Source organism: Pantherophis guttatus, chromosome 7 (genome assembly GCF_059756535.1).
Source record: "Pantherophis guttatus breed Tessera chromosome 7, ASM5975653v1, whole genome shotgun sequence".
Taxonomy (NCBI): Eukaryota; Metazoa; Chordata; class Lepidosauria; order Squamata; family Colubridae; genus Pantherophis; species Pantherophis guttatus.
The window spans coordinates 60357524-60377800 of NC_142069.1; the positions used below are offsets into that span (position 1 = coordinate 60357524).

At 43.6% G+C, this 20277-nt stretch overlaps 1 protein-coding gene across 22 annotated transcripts in view; it reads right to left on the reverse strand.

The window, feature by feature from the left end:
* NELL2 (neural EGFL like 2) overlaps nt 1-20277 on the reverse strand; it is a 382878-nt gene that overhangs the window by 173075 nt on the left and 189526 nt on the right. For 21 of the 22 annotated variants that reach the window (XM_087873276.1, XM_034404437.3, XM_087873280.1 and 18 more), the window contains one exon: nt 389-480. The exons of the other annotated variant lie outside the window; for it this stretch is intronic. In XM_087873276.1, the coding sequence (XP_087729402.1) occupies nt 389-480 (92 nt within the window). The remainder of the gene's footprint in view (nt 1-388; nt 481-20277) is intronic. 22 annotated transcript variants of the gene reach the window in all.

Below are 20277 nucleotides of genomic sequence, written 5' to 3' on the forward strand. Positions count from 1 at the left end.
CTACGGAGCTCAACTAATTTCTCAACTAAAATAAATAAATGGAGATGCACCCAAAATTGTAGAAGCAGCATATTACATAAAAAATGCAATGAAATTATGAAAGGATTAAGAGCAATAATAAGTGGGGAAATGACCTGGGAGAACATAGTTAACAACCCTAAAATTGTTCTTATAAACTTCAAATATCCTATGAAGTATTTATAATCCCTATTAACCTTATTATGAACAAACATGCAATTTTTAAGAAGGATCTTCCACTTAAAAATGATATGGAAAAATGTACATCAACTTGAAAAAACCATCATTGTTATTTTTATAACATCTTCTGAAGTTTATTTATAAAATTGGAACAAATTACAGGGGAAAGAGAAATTAAAAGTAATCTTACCTTGCATTCAAACAGAATACAGACCTCTGAGTCTAAATATACTGATTGTCTGTCTCCTTCAAAATAGATTTTGCCTTCAAACACACAGATTGCTATAAAGTTAAAAAGCAGAACAATACTTTGGTACTTGGATTTTGTATAACTATATGATGCTCCAAGACATGTTTACACCACGTAACAGAAAACTCTAGATATTAGACATCATTTAAATATCACTTAGAAATATAGCAATTCTTACTAGAATTAGGTGTACAATATTGCATTTGTATGTGAGAAAATGATTATTCAGACTAGGATCATTCTGTTTTCCTCTTGTTGTTGAGCAAAAGAGACAGAAAGGGAAGCAGTAATTACAACTTTACTAAATAGTAAATAAATACTTACTTTTACAACTTACATTTAAACAATAACCTGTTAAACCTGAATCTATAAGAACGTTGTTATTGGTATTTTAATGAAAATGCAGGCAATATATACTTCATTTTATTTTAAAGTTTGCAAAACACTTTTGAAATATAATTAGTATCATGTATACAATTTATGTATCATATATACATAATCATATGATTTAATAAGCAACAGAGCAAGATGGCTGCAGGAGTGGACACGTTTATTCCCTCCATCCCACCTACCAAATAATATAATTAATATTCTAATAAGATCATGTTTTAATTTACTCCCTGAGAAAATTCCCTGAGAATACATAAACCTTCATCCTTCAATTAAAAATTTGAAAACGCTACTTAGATATGTTTTAAAGTAATCCATAAAATTAGGTGATAAGAAGAAAAGCAGCAAATCAGATTTGCAACATATAATTAAATAGTCACTGAACATTATTCTTGAGCATTAGCCATAATCATATGAGACACATGATTACTATCCTCTTAGTTCTTTCTGTAACTGTAGCCTGCATGAATAAGAATTCAAATCGGCAATTACATAAATACTCTTAAATTAACCTTTTTCACTGTTCCCTGGTTTTTTTAACCATGACTTCCCCAAAGATCTCTTTTCCAAAAAGCAACTGGAATCCTGGAACATTGGGAAACTACCTGAGGATTGGAAAAGAGCTGATGTGATTCCCATCTTCAAAAAAAAAAAAAAAAAAGTGGGGGGGGGAGTAGACTCAGGAAACTACAGACCAATCAGCCTAACATCAATACCTGGGAAGAAAGTGGAAAAGATAATCAAAAAACAGATCTGTAAACATCTAGAAACAAATAAAGTTTTTTTATTTATTAGTTATTTATTATTAGCCAGCATGGGTTTGTTAAAAACAGATCATGCCAAACCAATCTTATTTCATTCTTTGACAAAGAGACTAAATTAGTAGACCAGCAAAATGCTGTGGGCATAGTATACTTAGACTTCAGCAAGGCATTCAAGAAAGTAGACCACAACATACTTCTTCGTAAACTAGAAAAATGTAGGATAGACAGCATCACCACCTGATGGATTTGTAGCTGGCTGACAAACCACACTCAATGAGTCATCCTTAATGGTACTACATTTACATGGAGGAAAATTATGTAGTGGGGTACCACAAGATTCTGTCTTACACCAGGAATTCTTCAATAACTTCATAAATGACTTCTTAGAATAGAAGGGAAACTCATCAAATTTGCAGATAACACTAAACTGACAGGAATACCCAACATCCCAGAAGACAAGCTGAGGATCCAAAAAGATCTTGACAGACTTAACAATGGGGCTATCCAACAAAATGAAATTTAATGTGGAGAAAAGCAAAGTTTTATACCTGGGCAGGAAAAACCAAAGGTACAAGTACAGATTAGGTGAAACCTGGCTCAAAAACAGGAGCTGTGAGAGGGATACAGATTAACAGAGTTGGAAGGGATCTTGTAGGTCATCTAGTCCAACACCCCCCACAGCAGATCCTACACCATTTTTACAGATGGCAGTCCAGTCTCTTCTTGAAAGCTTCCAGTGATAAAGCTCCCACAACCTTTGAAGGCAAGCTGTTCCATTGATTGATTGTTTTCACACTGTCATAAAATTTCATCTTATTTCCAGGTTGAATCTCTCCTTGTTCAGTTTCCATCCATTATTCCGTCTCTGGCCTTCAGGTGCTTTGGAAAATAGCTTGATCCACTCCTCTCTGTGGCAGCCCCTCAAATATTGGAACATTGCTATCATGTCTCCCCGGGCCTTCTCTTGACTAGAGTAGCCATGCCCAGTTCCTAAAACCGTTCTTCATATGTTTTAGCCTCCAGTCCCCTAATCATCTTGGCTGCTCTTCTCTGCACTCTTTCTAGAGTCTCAACATCTTTTTTATAGTGTGGTGACCAAAACTGGATGCAGTACTCTAGGTGTGGTCTTAGTAAGGCCTTATAGAGTGGTATTAGTACCACACTTGATCTTGATTGTATCCCTCTGTTAATGCAATTTAGTATTGCACACTGTTGGCTCATTTAATTGGTTGTCCACTAAGACTCCAAGATTCCTCTCACAGTTACTGCTATTAAGACAGGTTTCACCCAGTCTATATGTGTACTTTTTGTTTTTCTTGCCTAAGTGTAAGACTTTACTTTTCTCTACATTGAATTTCATTTTGTTAGATAGGGCCCAGTGTTCAAGTCTGTCAAGATCCATCTGGATCTTGAGCCTATCATCTAGGGCAGTGATGGCTCACCTTTTTGCCATCATGTGCCAAAAGCGGGGGGAGTGCAGGGGGGTTGCGCATGTGTGTGCCCACACCCATAATTCTATGCGTCCCACCCCCCCACGCATATGTGTGTGACCCCCCCTGCACTCCCCCCGCTTTTGGCGTGTGTGTGCCCACACACTGTGGGCCCATTTTTTGCTCTCCCCAGGCTCCAGAGCCTTTCTAGGAGCCTGTGGAGGGCGAAAATAGCCTTCCCCACCCCCCGGAGGCCCTCCGGAGGCTGGAAACGGCCCATTTCCCTACTTCCAGTGGGCCCAGAAGGCCTGAAAATCAGCTGGCTGGCGTATGCATGCACGCCGGAGCTGAGCTCGCGTGCCCACCGATATGGCTCCGTGCGCCACCTGTGGCACGCGTGCCATAGGTTCGCCATCACGGATCTAGGGTGTTGGCTATTCCTGCCAGTTTAGTATCATCTGCAAATTTGGTAAGTTCCCCTTCTATTCCCTCATCTAAGTCATTTATGAAGATATTGAAGAGTACTGGGCCTAGGACAGAACCTTGTGGTTCCCTACTGCTTACTTCCCTCCATGTAGATGTAGTACCATTAAGGAGTACTTATTGAGTATGGTTTGTCAGCCAGTTACGAATCCATCTGATGGTGATGCTATTTATCCCACTTTTTTCTAGCTTACCAAGAAGTAGGCTGTGGTCTACTTTGTCGAGTGCCTTGCTGAAGTCTAAGTATATTATGTCCACAGTATTTCGCTGGTCTACTAATTTAGTCACTATGTTGAAGAATGAAATAAGATTGGTTTGGCATGATCTGTTTTTAACAAACCCATGCTGACTTCTAGTTATTACTTTATTCATTTCTAAATGTTGGCAGATCTGTTTTTTTATTATCTTTTCCAGTACCTTGCAAAGGTTTTCCAAGTAGATCACAGAACTGACTTGGAAGAAGCAGGATAGAAACAATATTGATGCTTTTGAACTTTGGTGTTAGAGAATATTCCTGAGAATAAACTAATGATTGTTAATAAGTTAATGGGTTGTGAATTAATGGTTTTTAATTCAACAAATAAATCGAGTTCTTGTTCAAGACACAAATGTCCACGTTGAAATTATCATATTTTGGATACATATATAAAAAATCTAACTTTCTTGAGAAGTATATGATATTACCAAAGGTTGAATGAGAAAGTCAATAAATTAATTGAATGGATTCTATTTCACTAGAAATGAGTGCATCTTTGATAGATCCAGGTTGGTAAATTTACCATAATTTGCACTGATTCTGTTGGTAGACTACATTCATAGCTGTCAAGTTCCTAATCAATATATTCTATAGATATATAGATATATAAAAGCGAAATACCACTCATGCACAGGGGTGAGTTCTAAATTTTTTACTACTGCTTCTGTGGGCGTGGCTTATTTTGTGGGTATGGCGTGGTGGGGGTAATGTGACTGGGTGGGCATGGCCAACTTTTTTTTTTTTTACTTTTAAAAGCATTTTTTGTACAACCTTAAGAGGTTGCAGGAAAAAATGCTTTTAAAAGCCTTTGACGATCAGGCAACCCAGCTGGAATTGCCAGAGGCTTTTAAAGGCATATTTTTTCTACAACCTCTTCAGCTGAAGAGGTTGTAAAAAAAATGCTTTTAAAAGCCTCTGACGATCCCAGCTGAGCCGCGCGATCATCAAAGGCTTTTAAAAGTAAAAAAAAAAAAAGCCTCTGATGAGGTGAGCGGGGTAAATGAGTGGCCACCGGGCCAGAGACCAGTTCGGGAGCATGGCCAGCCAATGTTATTACCGGTTCTCTGAAGTACTACAAATTTTTACTACTGGTTCTTGTGAACCAGTGCGAACCGGGAGCAACCCACCACTGCTCACGCATCACAAATCTCCAGAACTGTAAAGCCTACAAACTTGAAATTTGCCACATATGTTCCTCTTGGTGTTGTGGCTCCGTTGCCTGAGCCTGGGCTATCGACAGATGCAGACTCTGAGAGTGAGGGGGAGGAGTTGGCAAGGCCTCCCTCTCCAGGACCCTCCTCTCTGGCAATGCCTCCGGAGGACACCGAAGGCCAAACGATAGGCTCAGAGCCAAGCACGTCCCCGCAGCCACAGGTGGACAGCGACGAGGAAAATAAGTGCTGGCTGGACCCTCGCCAGAGGCGCAGGGAGAAGCGTGCGCAGCAGAGGGGAAGGCGTGCCAGAGATTAGCTGAGTCACTGGACCACACCCCACAGGCTATAAAAGGGAGTGTGGTGGCCATTCAGACTCTGTGATGGACAAAGCTAATCTCTGGCGAGGCACTTTGCACCTTCGGACACAACACCTATTTGCTGTGGATTTAATTAAAAATTGGACTATTCAAACTGTGTGTATTTTTGTCTGTGTTATCGGAGTAAAAGCTCTTGGCAGGCAGCCACGGAGTTGCTGCCATGTTCCTTATCACTGATGTTGAGTGTTTGAAGAGTTTATTTAACCCTCGGCTGGCTGGTTGGGTGTGTGCGTGATACGGGGACAGAACACTTGGCTTCTAGGTGTTCACTAAGAAAGGATTTTTTGAAATGACCATCAGAGCATTAGTATTTCCTATATTATTATTAACTTGCTCTGATGCTAAGGAGTTCCACTCCCCCCACCTGAAAAGAAATGTGTTCCAAATGCAAAACACAAGCAGAGGAGAAGAGTTTCCATTTCAGTTTTACTTTCATATCAGCAAGCAGAGGATAGGATAGGGGAGGCTTCTGTGGGGCAAGCCTGAGAGAGAGAAGGGGATAGGATAGGGGAGGCTTCTGTGGGACAAGGCTGAGGGAGAGAAGGGGATAGGATAAGGGAGGCTTCTGTGAGGCAAGACTGAGGGAGAGAAGGGGATAGGATAGGGGAGGCATCTGTGGGGCAAGGCTGAGGGAGAGAAGGGGATAGGATAGTATATGTCATAGGACTCTGATGGCGAACCTGTGGCACGTGGAGCCATATTAGTGGGCATGCAAGTTCAGCTCTGGGGCGCATGGGTGTGCCGGCCAGCTGATTTTCGGGCCTTCTGGGCCCACCAGAAGTAGGAAAACAGGCTGTTTCCTGCCTCTGGAGGGCCTGGTGGGGGGAGGCCCATTTTTCTTTCTTACCTGGCTCCAGATCCTCTCTATTTATCTGGGAAGGGCATTTCCTACACCCTTGGAGGCCCTATGGAGGCTGAAAGGGCCCATTTCCTGACTCCCAGTGGGACAGGAAGTGATTTTTTTGCTGTCCCCAGCCTCCAGAGACTCCTAGAGAGGCTCCTAGAGACTCCTAGAGAGGTTCTGGAGGCTGGGGGCAGCAAAAAATGTCACTTCCTGTCCCACTGGGAGTTGGGAAATAGGCTGTTTCAGGCCTTTGGAGGGCCTCCGAGAGAATGAGAAAGGCTGTTTTCACCTTCCCAGATAAATAGAGAGGATCTGGAACCAGGTAAGAAAGAAAAACGAACCTACCAGGCCATCATGTGCCAGGAGCGGGGGGGGGGTTGCGCATGCATGCGTGTAGGCACGTGCACACACGACCCTTCCCTGCCCCCCCTCTACTGGCATGCTATGGAAAAAAGATTAGCCATCACTGGTATAGGACAAAGGATAGAAACTACACAATTTGGGGACTTCCGGTTGGGAATTGGGGTGACAGGGTGCTGTGTGACCGAGCTCTGCTCCACGGCACTGTCTTTTTCGCCGTGTCTTGGGGACCCTGAGGGGCGAGATAGCCCGGAGAGTGTCTCGGACTAGAGAGGGGATCTGAAGAGTGGGAGAGCGATGAGCAAATGCCTCTCGCTTGGACAGATACCTCTGTCAAACCGGCATGGGCACGTCTGCCGTTTAATGGCGGACCCGAAGCCGCGACTACCAACAACAATGAGGAAGCGAGGAATTCGGGACGGCTAACGTGAGAAGGAGACCCGACCATAATCCCTGGTGATCGTGGGAGCCGATCTTAAGAAATTGCGAGTGTAGCCAGCCGAAAGTGCTCACAGCGGTGGAAAGGCAGCGAGTATAAGTGAAAGAGCAGATTGGAAGCGTGTGGATTGCTGGCGAAACTGCGAGAAGGAAGGAGAACTTGCTGAGGTGGGGGAAGGTGAAATTAGAAGCTGTTGGCATATCTTCCTAAATTTGCAGCGAACGTAGATAAAACAGTTCAGACTTAGATTTTGAGTATATCACTGCGAGGAAACATCAAAACAATATTTTTTAGTTGTTAACTTTTAGCCACCCAGCTCTCTCCGGAGGGAGAAACCAGAAGCGCAGCCATAAATTACAACGTGCACTTGAACTTTCACAGCAGGAAGGATTTTGAAACGTTCTGAGCTGTGGTCTTCTCTTCGAACTGTATTCCTGCTTATTAAGACTTAGCTGCCCTTTGGATCTACTTGAGATTTCCCCTTAATTAACTGAAATATCTCACTACGTGGAAGAATTCCCTCAACTGTGGTAGTAGTTAATTAAGTAATTAAGAATAATTAATTTTTAAAATATTATTTATAGAACTCTTTATTAATTACTAATACTAACTTATTAATTATTCTATAATCACCCCTCTATTTATATAGACATTAACTATTTTAGATAACTTCTCTCACTTCTTGTTGAGTGGATTCTATATTACCTTGTAAAAGCCCAATAGATCTTAATCCATATATATATACATACATACATACATACATACATACATACATACATACATATATATGTCGAGCCTCGGTTGAGTCTCGCCATCACTGGGGAAGACGACGAGGAGGGGGCAAGCTGCTGGACTCTCCGGGGGCGTGTCATCAGCTGTTTGAGAAGTCTTTACCACTCACGCACAAAACGAAGCAAACTCTTTCATCGGAGATGGGGGGGGCATGGAGTTTGCAGATGACGCTGCCTTGTGATGTAACAGAGGCGCGCTCCTCCTACAGGCCAGCTAGGGGAAGGAGGGATGAGGTTGACTGTTTGATTGCTAATTGATTTATGGTGCTCCTCCACAGGCCTGCTAGAGGAAGGAGGAGTGATGTTAACTGTTTAATTGCTACTTGATTTATTGCTGCGTATATAAAAGGCGCTACACTGCGATTGCGTGTAGCGCTAACTTTAAACCTTGTTTCCGGCTTGTGCCTTTCTCCTGCCTGTGTTTGCTGTGCTGAACCTAATTAAAGGATTGCAACTGCTTTATTCCATTCTGGTGTTGGCTTGTTTCCAGTGCAGTTGGGTGGACTGGCCGAGAGAAAGTTAGCGCTCCCCGACCCACCAATTTCAACTGCCTACGTTCCCTAGCTGCGGTCCGGTGAGAAAGGCTGTCAGTGATGGCAGAAGGAACGGCGCTAGGTGATTTGGAGTTGGAGGTCCCTCTAGAGGCTGATGTGGAGGAGGTGGTTGTGGAAGAGGAGAAGCTACAAACAGCAACCCCTCACCAACCGGTGGTCAGACCCAAGCTGCGCCAACCACGTGAGGAGGACTGTGTGGAGACGGCTGGTGCGCAGAGTCAAGGGCTAGACCCTTCGGGACAGGTTTCCGGTGGGGACTGGTGGCCTAGTTCTACTCATACCAGGCCCCAATGGCCACCTACCCCCCCCCCCGTTGGGTCCGTCATTTAGAGTTTGGTGGGAAAGACGTTGGACAGACGACGAAGAGGCGGACTGGGGCTATGATACTACAGGGCCTGAACCCAGTGCTATGGATGCCATAAGAGATCGGTTTGGAGAAGGGAGTTTCCGGGATGCCCCGTCTTGGCAACCCTGGGCCACGGGGGCGGAGCCATTACAAGGCACGTCTTGGCAGGATGAGGGCCTTTCCAGGCCAGAGGCTCGGTTTTGCATCGCTAGCCCCAAATTCTGAAGGGAACAGGAAACAGGAAAAGGAAAGGGCCAAATCGAAGACCGGGACTACCACCTGCCTAAGAGGGAGGATAGCACCAGGGGCTCCGAACAACCATCGACCAGAAGAGAGGTAGGAGCTGGAAGGTGGGCACAACGTCCTGTGGGGGAACGGAGGCCCGTTGGAGACCTGAGGAGAGATGGGGAGAACAGACCGCCTGTACCACCCCCAGCATGGATCCCAGTTCCTGGGATGTGGGCACCACCTCCAATCTGGGGCCCTCCTGCACTGCAAGCCACCTTTGACAGGAGCCCAGACCATGTGGCGTTGTTCTTAAGCCAGGTGGTTAGTCATCTAGACCAGTATGGTCGCTGGTATCCATCACAATGGGCCATGGTGGTAGCCATTACGGCTGTGTTAACCGGCGATGCAGCAGACTGGGTGGCGGGATTACATCGCAACCATGCTAGAGAACTGGTGGACGTGGGTAGGTTCTTGGAAGCTCTCCGGTCTGCTTTTGAGGATGACTCCAGTGTACAAATCGCGGAAGGAGATCTTGTAGCCCTCAAACAGCGGGGTGTTCCTGCAAAGGACTATGTACGTGATTTCTGGAAAATTGCTAGTCGCTTAAGAGACTGGCCCGAACAGATGCTAGTCCAGCAATTTCAGATGGGGCTGGATCGTGAGTTACGTCAAGCCTGGCTCCGCGCCTGGCTGTTTGGTTTAAAGCCGCTATTGAACTGGACATTACACTCCGGGAGTTTAGGCCTCGGTTGGAAGTTAATGTGGAACAGAGACGGGTTCCTACGGAGAGGGCCTCAGAAAAGCCGCCAATCACGCGGGTTCAAGTACCTCTGCCCAGCGGCGTCCCACCTGAAAGGTCTCAGCGACCGGCGTTTCGTTGTTTTCGCTGCAATCAGATAGGACACAGAGCGGCTGAATGCCCTGTACCTCCGTTACGAGTACAGGCCCAAAAGCCGGCTATGGGGGTAGTGACCAGAGGCTGACCACGGCAGCCACAAGAACGTACCCAAGCACTTCAAGGACCAAAGTCCGCCGTAGACCATCAGGCTCGTGATATTACACCAACCACTGTGGCGGGGAGATTCCCGGTGGTGTCGGGGGACAGTGATGACGACGAGCTGGAGGACCCTATGGTGAGCAAAACTGTGTTCCCTTTTGTCATACCTGTGGTGCTGAGGAATCCCCGAAGCACGACGGGTTTTCAGTATGGTGCTTTAATAGACACTGGATGTACCCGTTGTCTGGTGCAGAGAAGTGTGGTGGATGCTCTGGGCCTACAGATAAAAAAGCTAAAGGTTCCTGTGAAGTTCGAACAGATGGATGGGTCGTTATTGGGGGGGGCGCCTGCTAACCACGTAACTGAACAAGTGTTGTTGACGATAGGTGAACATAAAGAGTCCATCCAGTTTATTGTGGTCAGTTATTCTGGGTCTCACATGGTTAGATAAATGGCAACCTCACATCTGGTGGGAGGGAGGTTATCGTAAGCTTAGAATACCTTTGGGACCTGCTGTCCCATCCCCTGCTTCTTCAATGGGACAGTCAAGTGAGGGACAGGACAATAGCTGTGCCTCCACAGAGGTGTTGCTTACAACGGACTTTCCTATTGTTTACCAAGACCTTTCAGCCGTGTTTAGTGAAGAGGAATGCGAAGTACTACCCCCCCATCGGACTACGGATTGCACTATCGAGTTGGTGCCAGGGGCTAAGTTACCAAAACCTCGAATGTATTCCATGACCCAACAAGAATTATCCGAGTTACGACAATATATCGACAAAAATTTAGCTAGAGGTTTCATTGTCCCTAGTAGATCTAGGATGGCTGCCCCAGTCTTCTTCAGGGAGAAGAAGGATGGTGGGGTTCGGTTATGTGTTGACTTCCGACGTTTGAATGGAGTATGTATAGAACATCTATACCCCCTTCTGCTTATGAAGGATTTGTTAGCTGCGCTATCTACAGGACGGGTATTTACAAAACTCGATTTACGGGAAGCGTACTACCGAGTACGTATCAAACAGGGCGATGAATGGAAGACCACTTTCAACTGCCCTCTTGGTAGCTACCAATATAGAGTTATGCCGTTTGGACTTCAAGGCGCTCCAGCGGTGTTCATGCAGCTTATCAACGAAGTTTTGCATGAACATTTATATAGAGGAGTTCTTGTTTATTTAGACGACATTCTAATATATACGCGCACATTGGAAGAACACGTTGTGTTAGTCCGTCAGGTTCTGGAGAAGTTGTTAGCTGCTAAACTGTTTATAAAACTTTCGAAATGTGAGTTCCATAAGTGAAAAATAGATTACCTCGGGTACAGGATCTCAAGCGATGGGATAGAAATGGATCCACATAAAGTCCAAGCTATAGTTGAGTGGCAAGCACCGAAAACCAGGAAACAACTCCAAAGTTTCCTTGGTTTCGCGAATTTCTATCGCCAATTCGTCCCCGCATTTGTCGCTATAGCACTGCCGTTAACAGACCTGTTACGCACTAAATCCCCTGTGATAAAACCAAGACCAAACCAGTTATTGCAATGGACAGCTCAATGTCAAAGTGAGTTTGAACAGTTGAAATATCTTTTCACAAGAGAACCGGTACTTAAACACCCTGATCTGTCTCGTGAATTCATCGTTCAAGCCGATGCTAGTGACGTTGCTGTGGGAGCTGTGTTGCTGCAAAAAGATGAACAGGATAGGATACGCCCTTGTGCTTATACCTCACGCAAATTAAACACCACAGAGCGAGGGTGGGCGATCTGGGAAAAGGAGGCCTTCGCTGTCCGCTGGGCTTTACTTACGTGGCGTCACATCCTGGAAGGGGCTACTATCCCGTTTGAGGTATGGACAGACCATAAAAATTTAGAGGCATTACAAACCCCTAGACGTCTGTCCCCAAAGCAACTACGCTGGGCACAATATTTTCAAAGATTCAATTTCAGACTCAAATATGTGCCAGCAGGAAAGAACTTCCTCGCTGATGCACTTTCTCATATGCCACAATATAACAGTAAGCGCTGATACCCCCAGGCTTTTGGTCATGGGGGATTTTAACCTGCCATCCATCGGCGAAATGTCTGAGGTGGCCCAGGAGTTCATGGCTTCCATGATGGCCATGGACCTGACTCGGTTAATTCATGGCCCCACTCACATAGGCGGGCACACTCTGGACTTAATTTTTATCTCTGGTCAGTGATTGAGTGGCCTTGATATAGGGGATATAGTCATCGAACCCTTGTCATGGTCTGACCACTCACTCCTTCGACTAGACTTTCTAACTGCTACACCCCACCGCAGGCAGGCGGAACTGACTAGGTCGTTCCGCCCCAGGTGCCTGATGGATCCTGATAGGTTCCAGATGGAGCTTGGGCCAATCCCTGAGACTCTGGCTCATGACTCGGCTGAGGACCTGGTGGCCACCTGGGATAGTGCGGCCACCGGGGCCTTGGACCGCGTCATGCCTTTGCGGCCTCTGACCCAGCACCAAACTCACCTAGCTCCTTGGTTCTCCGAGGAGCTGAGGGAGATGAAGCGCTGGAAAAGTCACTTGGAGAGCAGTTGGAGGACCAGCCGTTCCGAATCTGACCGAACACTAGTGAGGTCTCATATTAAGACCTACCTAGTGGCGATAAAAGCGGCAAAATCTAGCTATTTTTCCGCTCGTGTTGCGTCATCAGATAATCGCCCAGCCACCCTGTTTAGGGTGACCCGCTCCCTCCTCCATCTGGGAGCATGGGATGACCCCTTGCAGGGTCAAGCTGAGGATTGTGTGCAGTAGCTGCATGATAAAATCGCTCAGATTCAGGAAGGTCTGGCCACTGATTGGGTATCTCCGGACGGGATGATTGAGGCAGGTCTTGAGAGTGTTATCTGGGGGGAGTTTGATACTGTGGCTCCCGAGGACGTGGACAGGATTATGGGATGGCTCAATGCGACCACATGTTTACTGGACCTGTGTCCCTCCTGGTTGGTGCTGGCTTCCCGGGAGGTTACACGAGGCTGGCTCCAGAGGATTATTAATGCTTCTTTGAGGGAGGGTGTCCTGCCGGCCGCCTTGAAAGAGGCGGTGGTGAGGCCCCTCCTCAAGAAGCCCTCTCTGGATCCGGCTATTTTGACTAACTATCGTCCAGTCTCCAACCTTCGTTTTATTGCAAAGGTTGTTGAGAGTGTGGTAGCGCGGCAGCTGCCACAGTACCTGGATGAAGCTGTCTATCTAGATCCGGTCCAGTCCGGCTTCAGGCCTGGGCACAGCATGGAAACAGCATTGGTCGCATTGGTGGATGATCTCTGGAGGGCTCGGGATAGGGGTTGCTCCTCTATCCTGGTCCTATTAGATCTCTCAGCGGCTTTTGATACCATCGACCATGGTATCATGTTGCGTCGATTGGAGGGGTTGGGGGTGGGGGGCACCATTTTACGGTGGTTCTCCTCCTACCTCTCTGACCGGTCGCAATCTGTGTTGACAGGGGGGCAGCGGTCGACACCGAGGCGCCTTGTTTGTGGGGTGCCTCAGGGGTCGGTCCTCTCGCCCCTTCTGTTCAACATTTATGTAAAGCTGTTGGGTGAGATCATCCGTGGCTTTGGGGTGGAGTTCCATCAGTACGCTGATGACACCCAGCTGTAGACCTCCATCCCAGGCCACCCCAACAATGCCCTTGAAGTGATGTCCCAGTGCCTGGAGGCTGTGCGGACCTGGATGGGGAGAAACAGACTCTGACTCAACCCTTCCAAGACCGAGTGGCTGTGGCTTCTGGCGTCCCAATATAGCCAGCTGGTGCCATTGCTGGTTATTGGGGGCGAATCACTGGTCCCTACGGAGAGGTCTCACAACTTGAGCATCCTCCTGGATGCACGGCTGACTTTAGAAGAGCATATGACAGCTGTGGCCAGGGTTTTTTTTATCAGGTTCACCTGATACGCCAGTTGCCTCCCTTTCTGGATTGGGACTCCCTAAGCACGGTCACTCAGGCGCTCATCACTTCTCTACATGGGGCTCCCCCTGGGGTGCACCCGGAGGCTCCAGCTGGTCCAGAATGTGGCCGCGCAGGGGATTATGGGAGCGACAGGGCGCTCCCATGTGACACCTCTCCTGCGCGAGCTGCACTGGCTCCCGATGGTCTTCCGGGTGCGCTTCTAGGTGTTGGTGACCATCTTTAAAGCGCTCCATGGCTTAGGGCCGGGGTATATACGAGACCGCCTTCTGCCACCAATAACCTCCCACCAGCCAATACACTTGCACAGAGAGGGCCTCCTCAGGGTGCCGTCCGCCAGACAATGTCGGCTGGCGACCCCCAGGGGGAAAGCCTTCTCTGTGGTGGCACCTGCCCTCTGGAACAACTTCCCCCCAGAGATACGCACAATACCAGACCTCCGGACTTTTCATTGGGCCCTGAAAACTTATTTATTTCACCTAGCTGGCTTGATCCCACTGTTTCGGTTAAATTGAATTGATTTTAATTGGGTTGTTTTAAATTGTGGCCAAAAATATTTAATTTTTTAAACTGTTTTTAAATTTTGTATGTTCTGTTTTATTCTGGCTGTTCACCGCCCTGAGTCCCGCTGGAGAAGGGCGGTATACAAATTAAAACAAATAAATAAAATAAAATATAATACAATTAGTAGATGATCAAGGACAAATTAGATTTGGGAATGAAGAGAAGAAAAATATTGTACAAGATTATTATAAAAAAATTATACAAAAAAGAAAATATAGAGGAGGAAAGTGTTAAACAATATCTGCTCGAGGCAAATTTACCTCAGATTCCTAAAGATACTGAGATGATGTTAGATGGAAACATACTGATGATGGAATTGACGGAAGCACTCAAAAAAGAGCCTTGGTAGTACAGTGATCTAAGACACCCTGTTATTAAGCTGGTTATTAAGACCAGATGCCTGCAATTACTGCAGGTTCGAATCTCGCCAAGGCTCAAGGTTGACTCAGCCTTCCATCCTTTCTAAGATAGGTAAATTGAGGACCCAGTTGTGGGAGCAAAAAGCTGACTTTGTATAAATATACAAAAGAATGAAGGCTATTGCTTAGCGCATTGTAAGCCACCCTGAGTCTCCAGAGAAGGGCGGCATATAAATCAAAATTTAAAAAAAAAATTAAAAAAAAAAGTTTGGAAAGGCACCACGCCCAGATGGTTTGCCAGTGGAATATTGTAAGACTTTACAGGATTCACTGAGTCTCCCACTGTTAGAAGTTATGATTGAAGTAATGTCAAAGATGGAAATACTCAATTCATGGTTGGAAGCATATATTACACTTGTTCCAAAGGAAGACGCCGACCCACAACAAATCGAAAACTATAGGCCTATATCCCTGCTAAACTCAGGGATAAAATCTTCACTACAATATTGGCAGAAAGACTTAAAAGATATTTAAATAATTTTATACATTCAGATCAAAATGGATTTCTGCCAAAAAGGCAGATCAGAGATAATTTAAGGATAATTCTGGACACTTTGGAGTACTATGAGGCACATCCTGCAAAGGAAATGTCTCTGATGTTTTTAGTTGCACAGAAAGCCTTCGACAATGTGAATTGGCGATTTATGTTAGTACAGCTACAACAGATGGGCTTTGGGATGAAATTTATTCAAGCCATAGAAGCCATATATCATAAACAAACAGCAAAAGTAATGATAAATGGAGAATTGACTGAATCTATTGAAATACAAAAAGGAACGAGACAAGGTTGTCCACTGTCACCACTGTTGTTTGTGTTAACACTAGAAGTATTAAATAGGAACATTAGAGAAGAAAAAGAAATAAAGGGAATGAAAATTCAAAATCAAGAATATAAATTGCAAGCATTTGCTGATGATCTGGTGTTTATTTTGGAAGATCCATTTGAATCAATAAACAAATCAATAGATAAAATAGGAGACTTTGGAAAGGTTGCTGGTTTGAAAATAAATAAAGATAAAACGAAGATTTTGACAAAAAATATGTTAAAAAAACAGAAAGAATTGGCAAAAGTATCAAAGATGCAGGTAACAAATAAGATTAAGTATTTAGGGATATATTTATCAGCAAGATGCAATACACTTAAGTAGAATAATTACAATAAACTTAAACAACAGATAGTGACAGATTTGGTCAAATGGGAGAATTTGCAATTATCATTGGTAGGGAGGATATCAACTATTAAGATGAATATATTGCCTAGAATTTTGTACTTGTTCCAGACAATTCCAATTAGATTGGGAAAAGATTATTTTGAAGTTTTGAATAAAATTGTGTTAAAATATATTTGGCAGTGTAAAAAGGTGAGGATAAAATTAAAATTGTTGCAAGATGTTAGATCAAGAGGAGGTTTTGGCTTGCTGGATTGGAAACTATATTATCAAGCAACTAATTTGATGTGGATTAAAGAATGGATAATGTTAAGAAATATTAGATTGTTGACTCTAGAACAGTGGTTCTCAACCTGGTGGTCGTGACCTCTTTGGGGGTCGAATGGCCATTTCACAGGGGTCGCCAAAGCCCTTTCTCGCCCCCCCCACGCCTTCACTCACCTTCACTCTCTGCTCTGTTGGATCGCCGTCCGTTCGCTTACCCCGCCCACTCCCAATCTATTGTTGCCTCCTGAGTCCCAGCTGATGGCTAGAGGAAAAAAAACTTCTTAAATTCCTGCCACGGGGCTTCAAAGGGCTGCCCTATAGCCAGTGGTGGGATTCTGCCAAACCGTTTGTTAAATTGCTGGCTTGCCCCGCCCCTCCGAACCACTATTTATTGCCAATAAATAGTGATGGACAAGGGGCGGGCGAGCCAGCAATTTAACAAATGGTTCGGTGTTTTTTTGTAATTTTATTGGCCTGCGGAGCTTCAGCATAGGCTAATTAGCCCTGGATTAGATCAGCTCCCGACCCTCAGCTGATTTGCTCTCAGCTGTTTTGCTCAGGGCTCTGCTGCTTGCTTGCAAAGAGTGCTGGAGCAATTTTTCCCCCCCTAGCTATGCTGAAAACCGAAACTGAAAGTAAAGCAGGCTGTTGGCTTTGCTGTTGCTGCAACGTTGGAAAATTAGGCAGGCAGATTTCTTTTCTTTTTCCTCACCAAAAAAGGTAGGTGCAAACAATGGGAAATTTAGGGAAAAAGAGGAGAGTTCAAGATTTTAAAACACAAAAGAAAAAAAGCTCTATTTAACTAGGGAATTGTAATAATTGAGATACTATTAATTGTATATTGTGTTGAAAGCAGAAATGGTTAAGTTGTGGTTTGGAGGAATATATGGGGGAAATTATTTGGTTTATTATTATAAATATAATTAATTGATTTGTAAGAAATTGGATTGCATGGAAATAATTGGAATATTCATGTTCATATTGATTAATATACAAAAAAGGTAGTTATATAACTAATTGATTTATATTAAAATGTTTAATTTATATTAAACAACTGTAATATTACATAATTAACCAATGTGAGGATGGATATAAAAATAGATGACAATGGGAAGGGGTATAATATAGAATAGAAGGGAAAAATTGAATTTGATTAAGATTAGAGATGAGGATGAAGGGTAATATTGGTTTTTTACAAAAATAGATGAGGAATAAATATGGCAAAAAGGAAATATAGAAATTGTAAATTTAATTGAAATGACTAAACACTGTTTAAATTTGTGAACCGGCCAAATGCTCTGTTCAAAGTGTTGGAAGAAATCTGCTAGGTTCTGCTCCAAGTGGGGAAAAAGACACTGGAAACATGGAGACTGCTTGGAAAGATGGTTTAATGGTGGACAGGATCACATGGCTTGAATTCCTGAACAGAAAAGGGCAGATACAGTAAATCCTCAGGTTTTTATGCTCTCTCTGGCTCTGCATTTCTTGGGGCCCCGAAAGAGTATCCTGATTGGTTGTCAGACTCCCAGGGGGTGGGGGTCTTAGCTAGCCTTGCTGGCTGATGGTTACATGTGCTTCCCAGGTCACATGTGGTGAGTTTCTGCTGCTATTGTGTAGAGGGCTAATCCTATCTTTATTGGATCTTGGGCAATTCCTACTATGGCTCTGCCTAAAGGAGGTAGATCTTTGTTATGTAGAATAGACTGGCCCAGGCCTTAATGGCCCAATGACAAAGGGTGGGGGCAGGAAGATGGGAGCTGCTTCAAAACATGCTTATCCCAGGGAAATATAATATTCTGCCTTTTTCATATTTCCTAAAATATTTCACTCTTCCAGGAAAGGGGTGGGTGCTAACTTCCTACAAAAGAAAATACATTGTATGTTTGTATGTGTGTTTCTAATTATTGTTATTTATTCATGTTTATTCTCTTTTATTCTTTAAAGTTTAACAATTCATTCTTTATCTTAATATCTTTATATTTGTTTGGGATTGGCTTTCTTCCCTTTCATCTTTTTTATTGTACAGCAATCTTTCTCCTCAAACCTACCACCTCTCTCTTTTCTTTCCTTCTTACTTTCTCTTCCTCCCCCTCTTCTCCTCCCTACTTCATCTTCCTTTCTCCTTCTCCTCCTCCCTTCCTCCCTCTCTTACCCTCACTCCTACTCTAATTTCCCTTCTCTTCCTTCATCCCTCTCTATTGCTGTATCCTTTTATGCATATGGACTACTCAGTTATTTCTGACTGGTCCTCGCACTTTTGACCAGTCCTCGAACTTACGACTGTCCTCATATTTTACGTTTTTGCCCTATCTTGTTACCATGGTGAAGAGAAGCAGTTGTGAAATGAGTGACACGGTTGTTAAGAATGCTACAATGGGCATAAATGATGACCAGTCATAAGTGCGAAGACCAGTCAAAAGTGCGAGGACCTGTCAGAAATCACTTTTTTCAGCCCTCTGGGTAGTCCTTTTGTGCACATGGACTACTCAGAGGGCTGAAAAAGTTATTTGAAATGAGTGAAATGAGTGACATGGTTGTTAAGAATGCTGCACGGGCATAAATGTGAGGATGGTCATAAGTGTGAGGACCAGTCAAAAGTGCGAGGACCTGTTAGAAATGACTTTTTTCAGCCCTCTGAGTAGTCCCTATACACATAGCCATGGCCACCCAGTCACATGACCAGCTAGCCACGCCCACCCAGTCACATGACCTCCAAGCCACGCCCACAAAATAAGCCACGCCCACAGAACCGGTAGTAAAAAAATTTAGAACCCATCCCTGGTTGGGGGTCACCACAACATGAGGAACTGTATTAAAGGGTCGCGGCATTAGGAAGGTTGAGAACCACTGCTCTAGAAGGACATGACTTGCTGTTGGGCTGGCATGTTTTCTTATGGTACAAGAGTACAAAAACACAGGGGTATTTTAGAAGACATGTTATATGAGAGTCTTTGTTATTAAATTGGGAGAAGATTAAAAGACATCATTATTTAAAAATTCCAATCTGGTTATCTACCATTGAAGCATTCTCATACTCAATAACATTTAGAAAGGAACAAATTGTTAGATATAGTGAATTATTGAATGAAAAGGGTGAACTTAAATTGAAGCAAGAATTAGAAGAACAAGAGATAAAGATGGATTGGTTTTCATATATGCAAATACATTCTAGATATGATAAAGATTCTAAGACAGAGGGTTTTTATAGTAATTTGACTAATATAGATACAATTTTAACAGGTTCTGATGACTATGTAATTAAAAAACTGTATGGTTATTTATTAGAGGTAAAATTGGAAGAAGAACAAGTTAAAGAAACAATGATTGCATGGGGGAAAAATTTTGGTCATGGAATTGATTTAGAGAAATGGTAAAAATTGTGGTCACAAAATTATAAAATGACAATGTCAACAGCATATAAGGAGAATTTGTATAAGATGTTTTACAGGTGGCATTTACCCCCAACGAGAATAGCCAGAATGTTCAAGAACAAATTGGAAAAATGTTGGAAATGTCATCAGACACTGGGCTCATATTACCATATGTGGTGGACATGTGTAGAAGCTAAAAGATATTGGACTAAAATCCACACATGGTTGGAAAAAATGACAAAGAAACACATTGACTTTAAACCAGAGATATTTTTATTAGGGATTTTACCAGAAACATATAATAGAGAACTGAGATATTTAATTGTGAATGTTTTAACAGCGGCTAGAATTGTATTTGCTAAAAATTGGAAAAAGGAGAAAATACCTACGGAAGATGAAGTTATTAAGAAAGTTATGGAATGTGCTGAAATGAATAAATTGACATTTGAAATTAGAGAACAGGAAGATAAATATATTATATGATATGGAATTTATTTTATCAGTGGCTAGATAAGAAAGCATGGAAATAAAGTATGAAATATGAAATAAATGTAATAATAAAATATATGATATGGTTTTTAGGGGATAAATGCCATTGTTAAGTAAATGTTAAATGAGAATAATAACACAATGAGATATAATAAATTGACAAATAAGAGAAATTAAATAACTTGTTAATTTTCGATATGGGATTA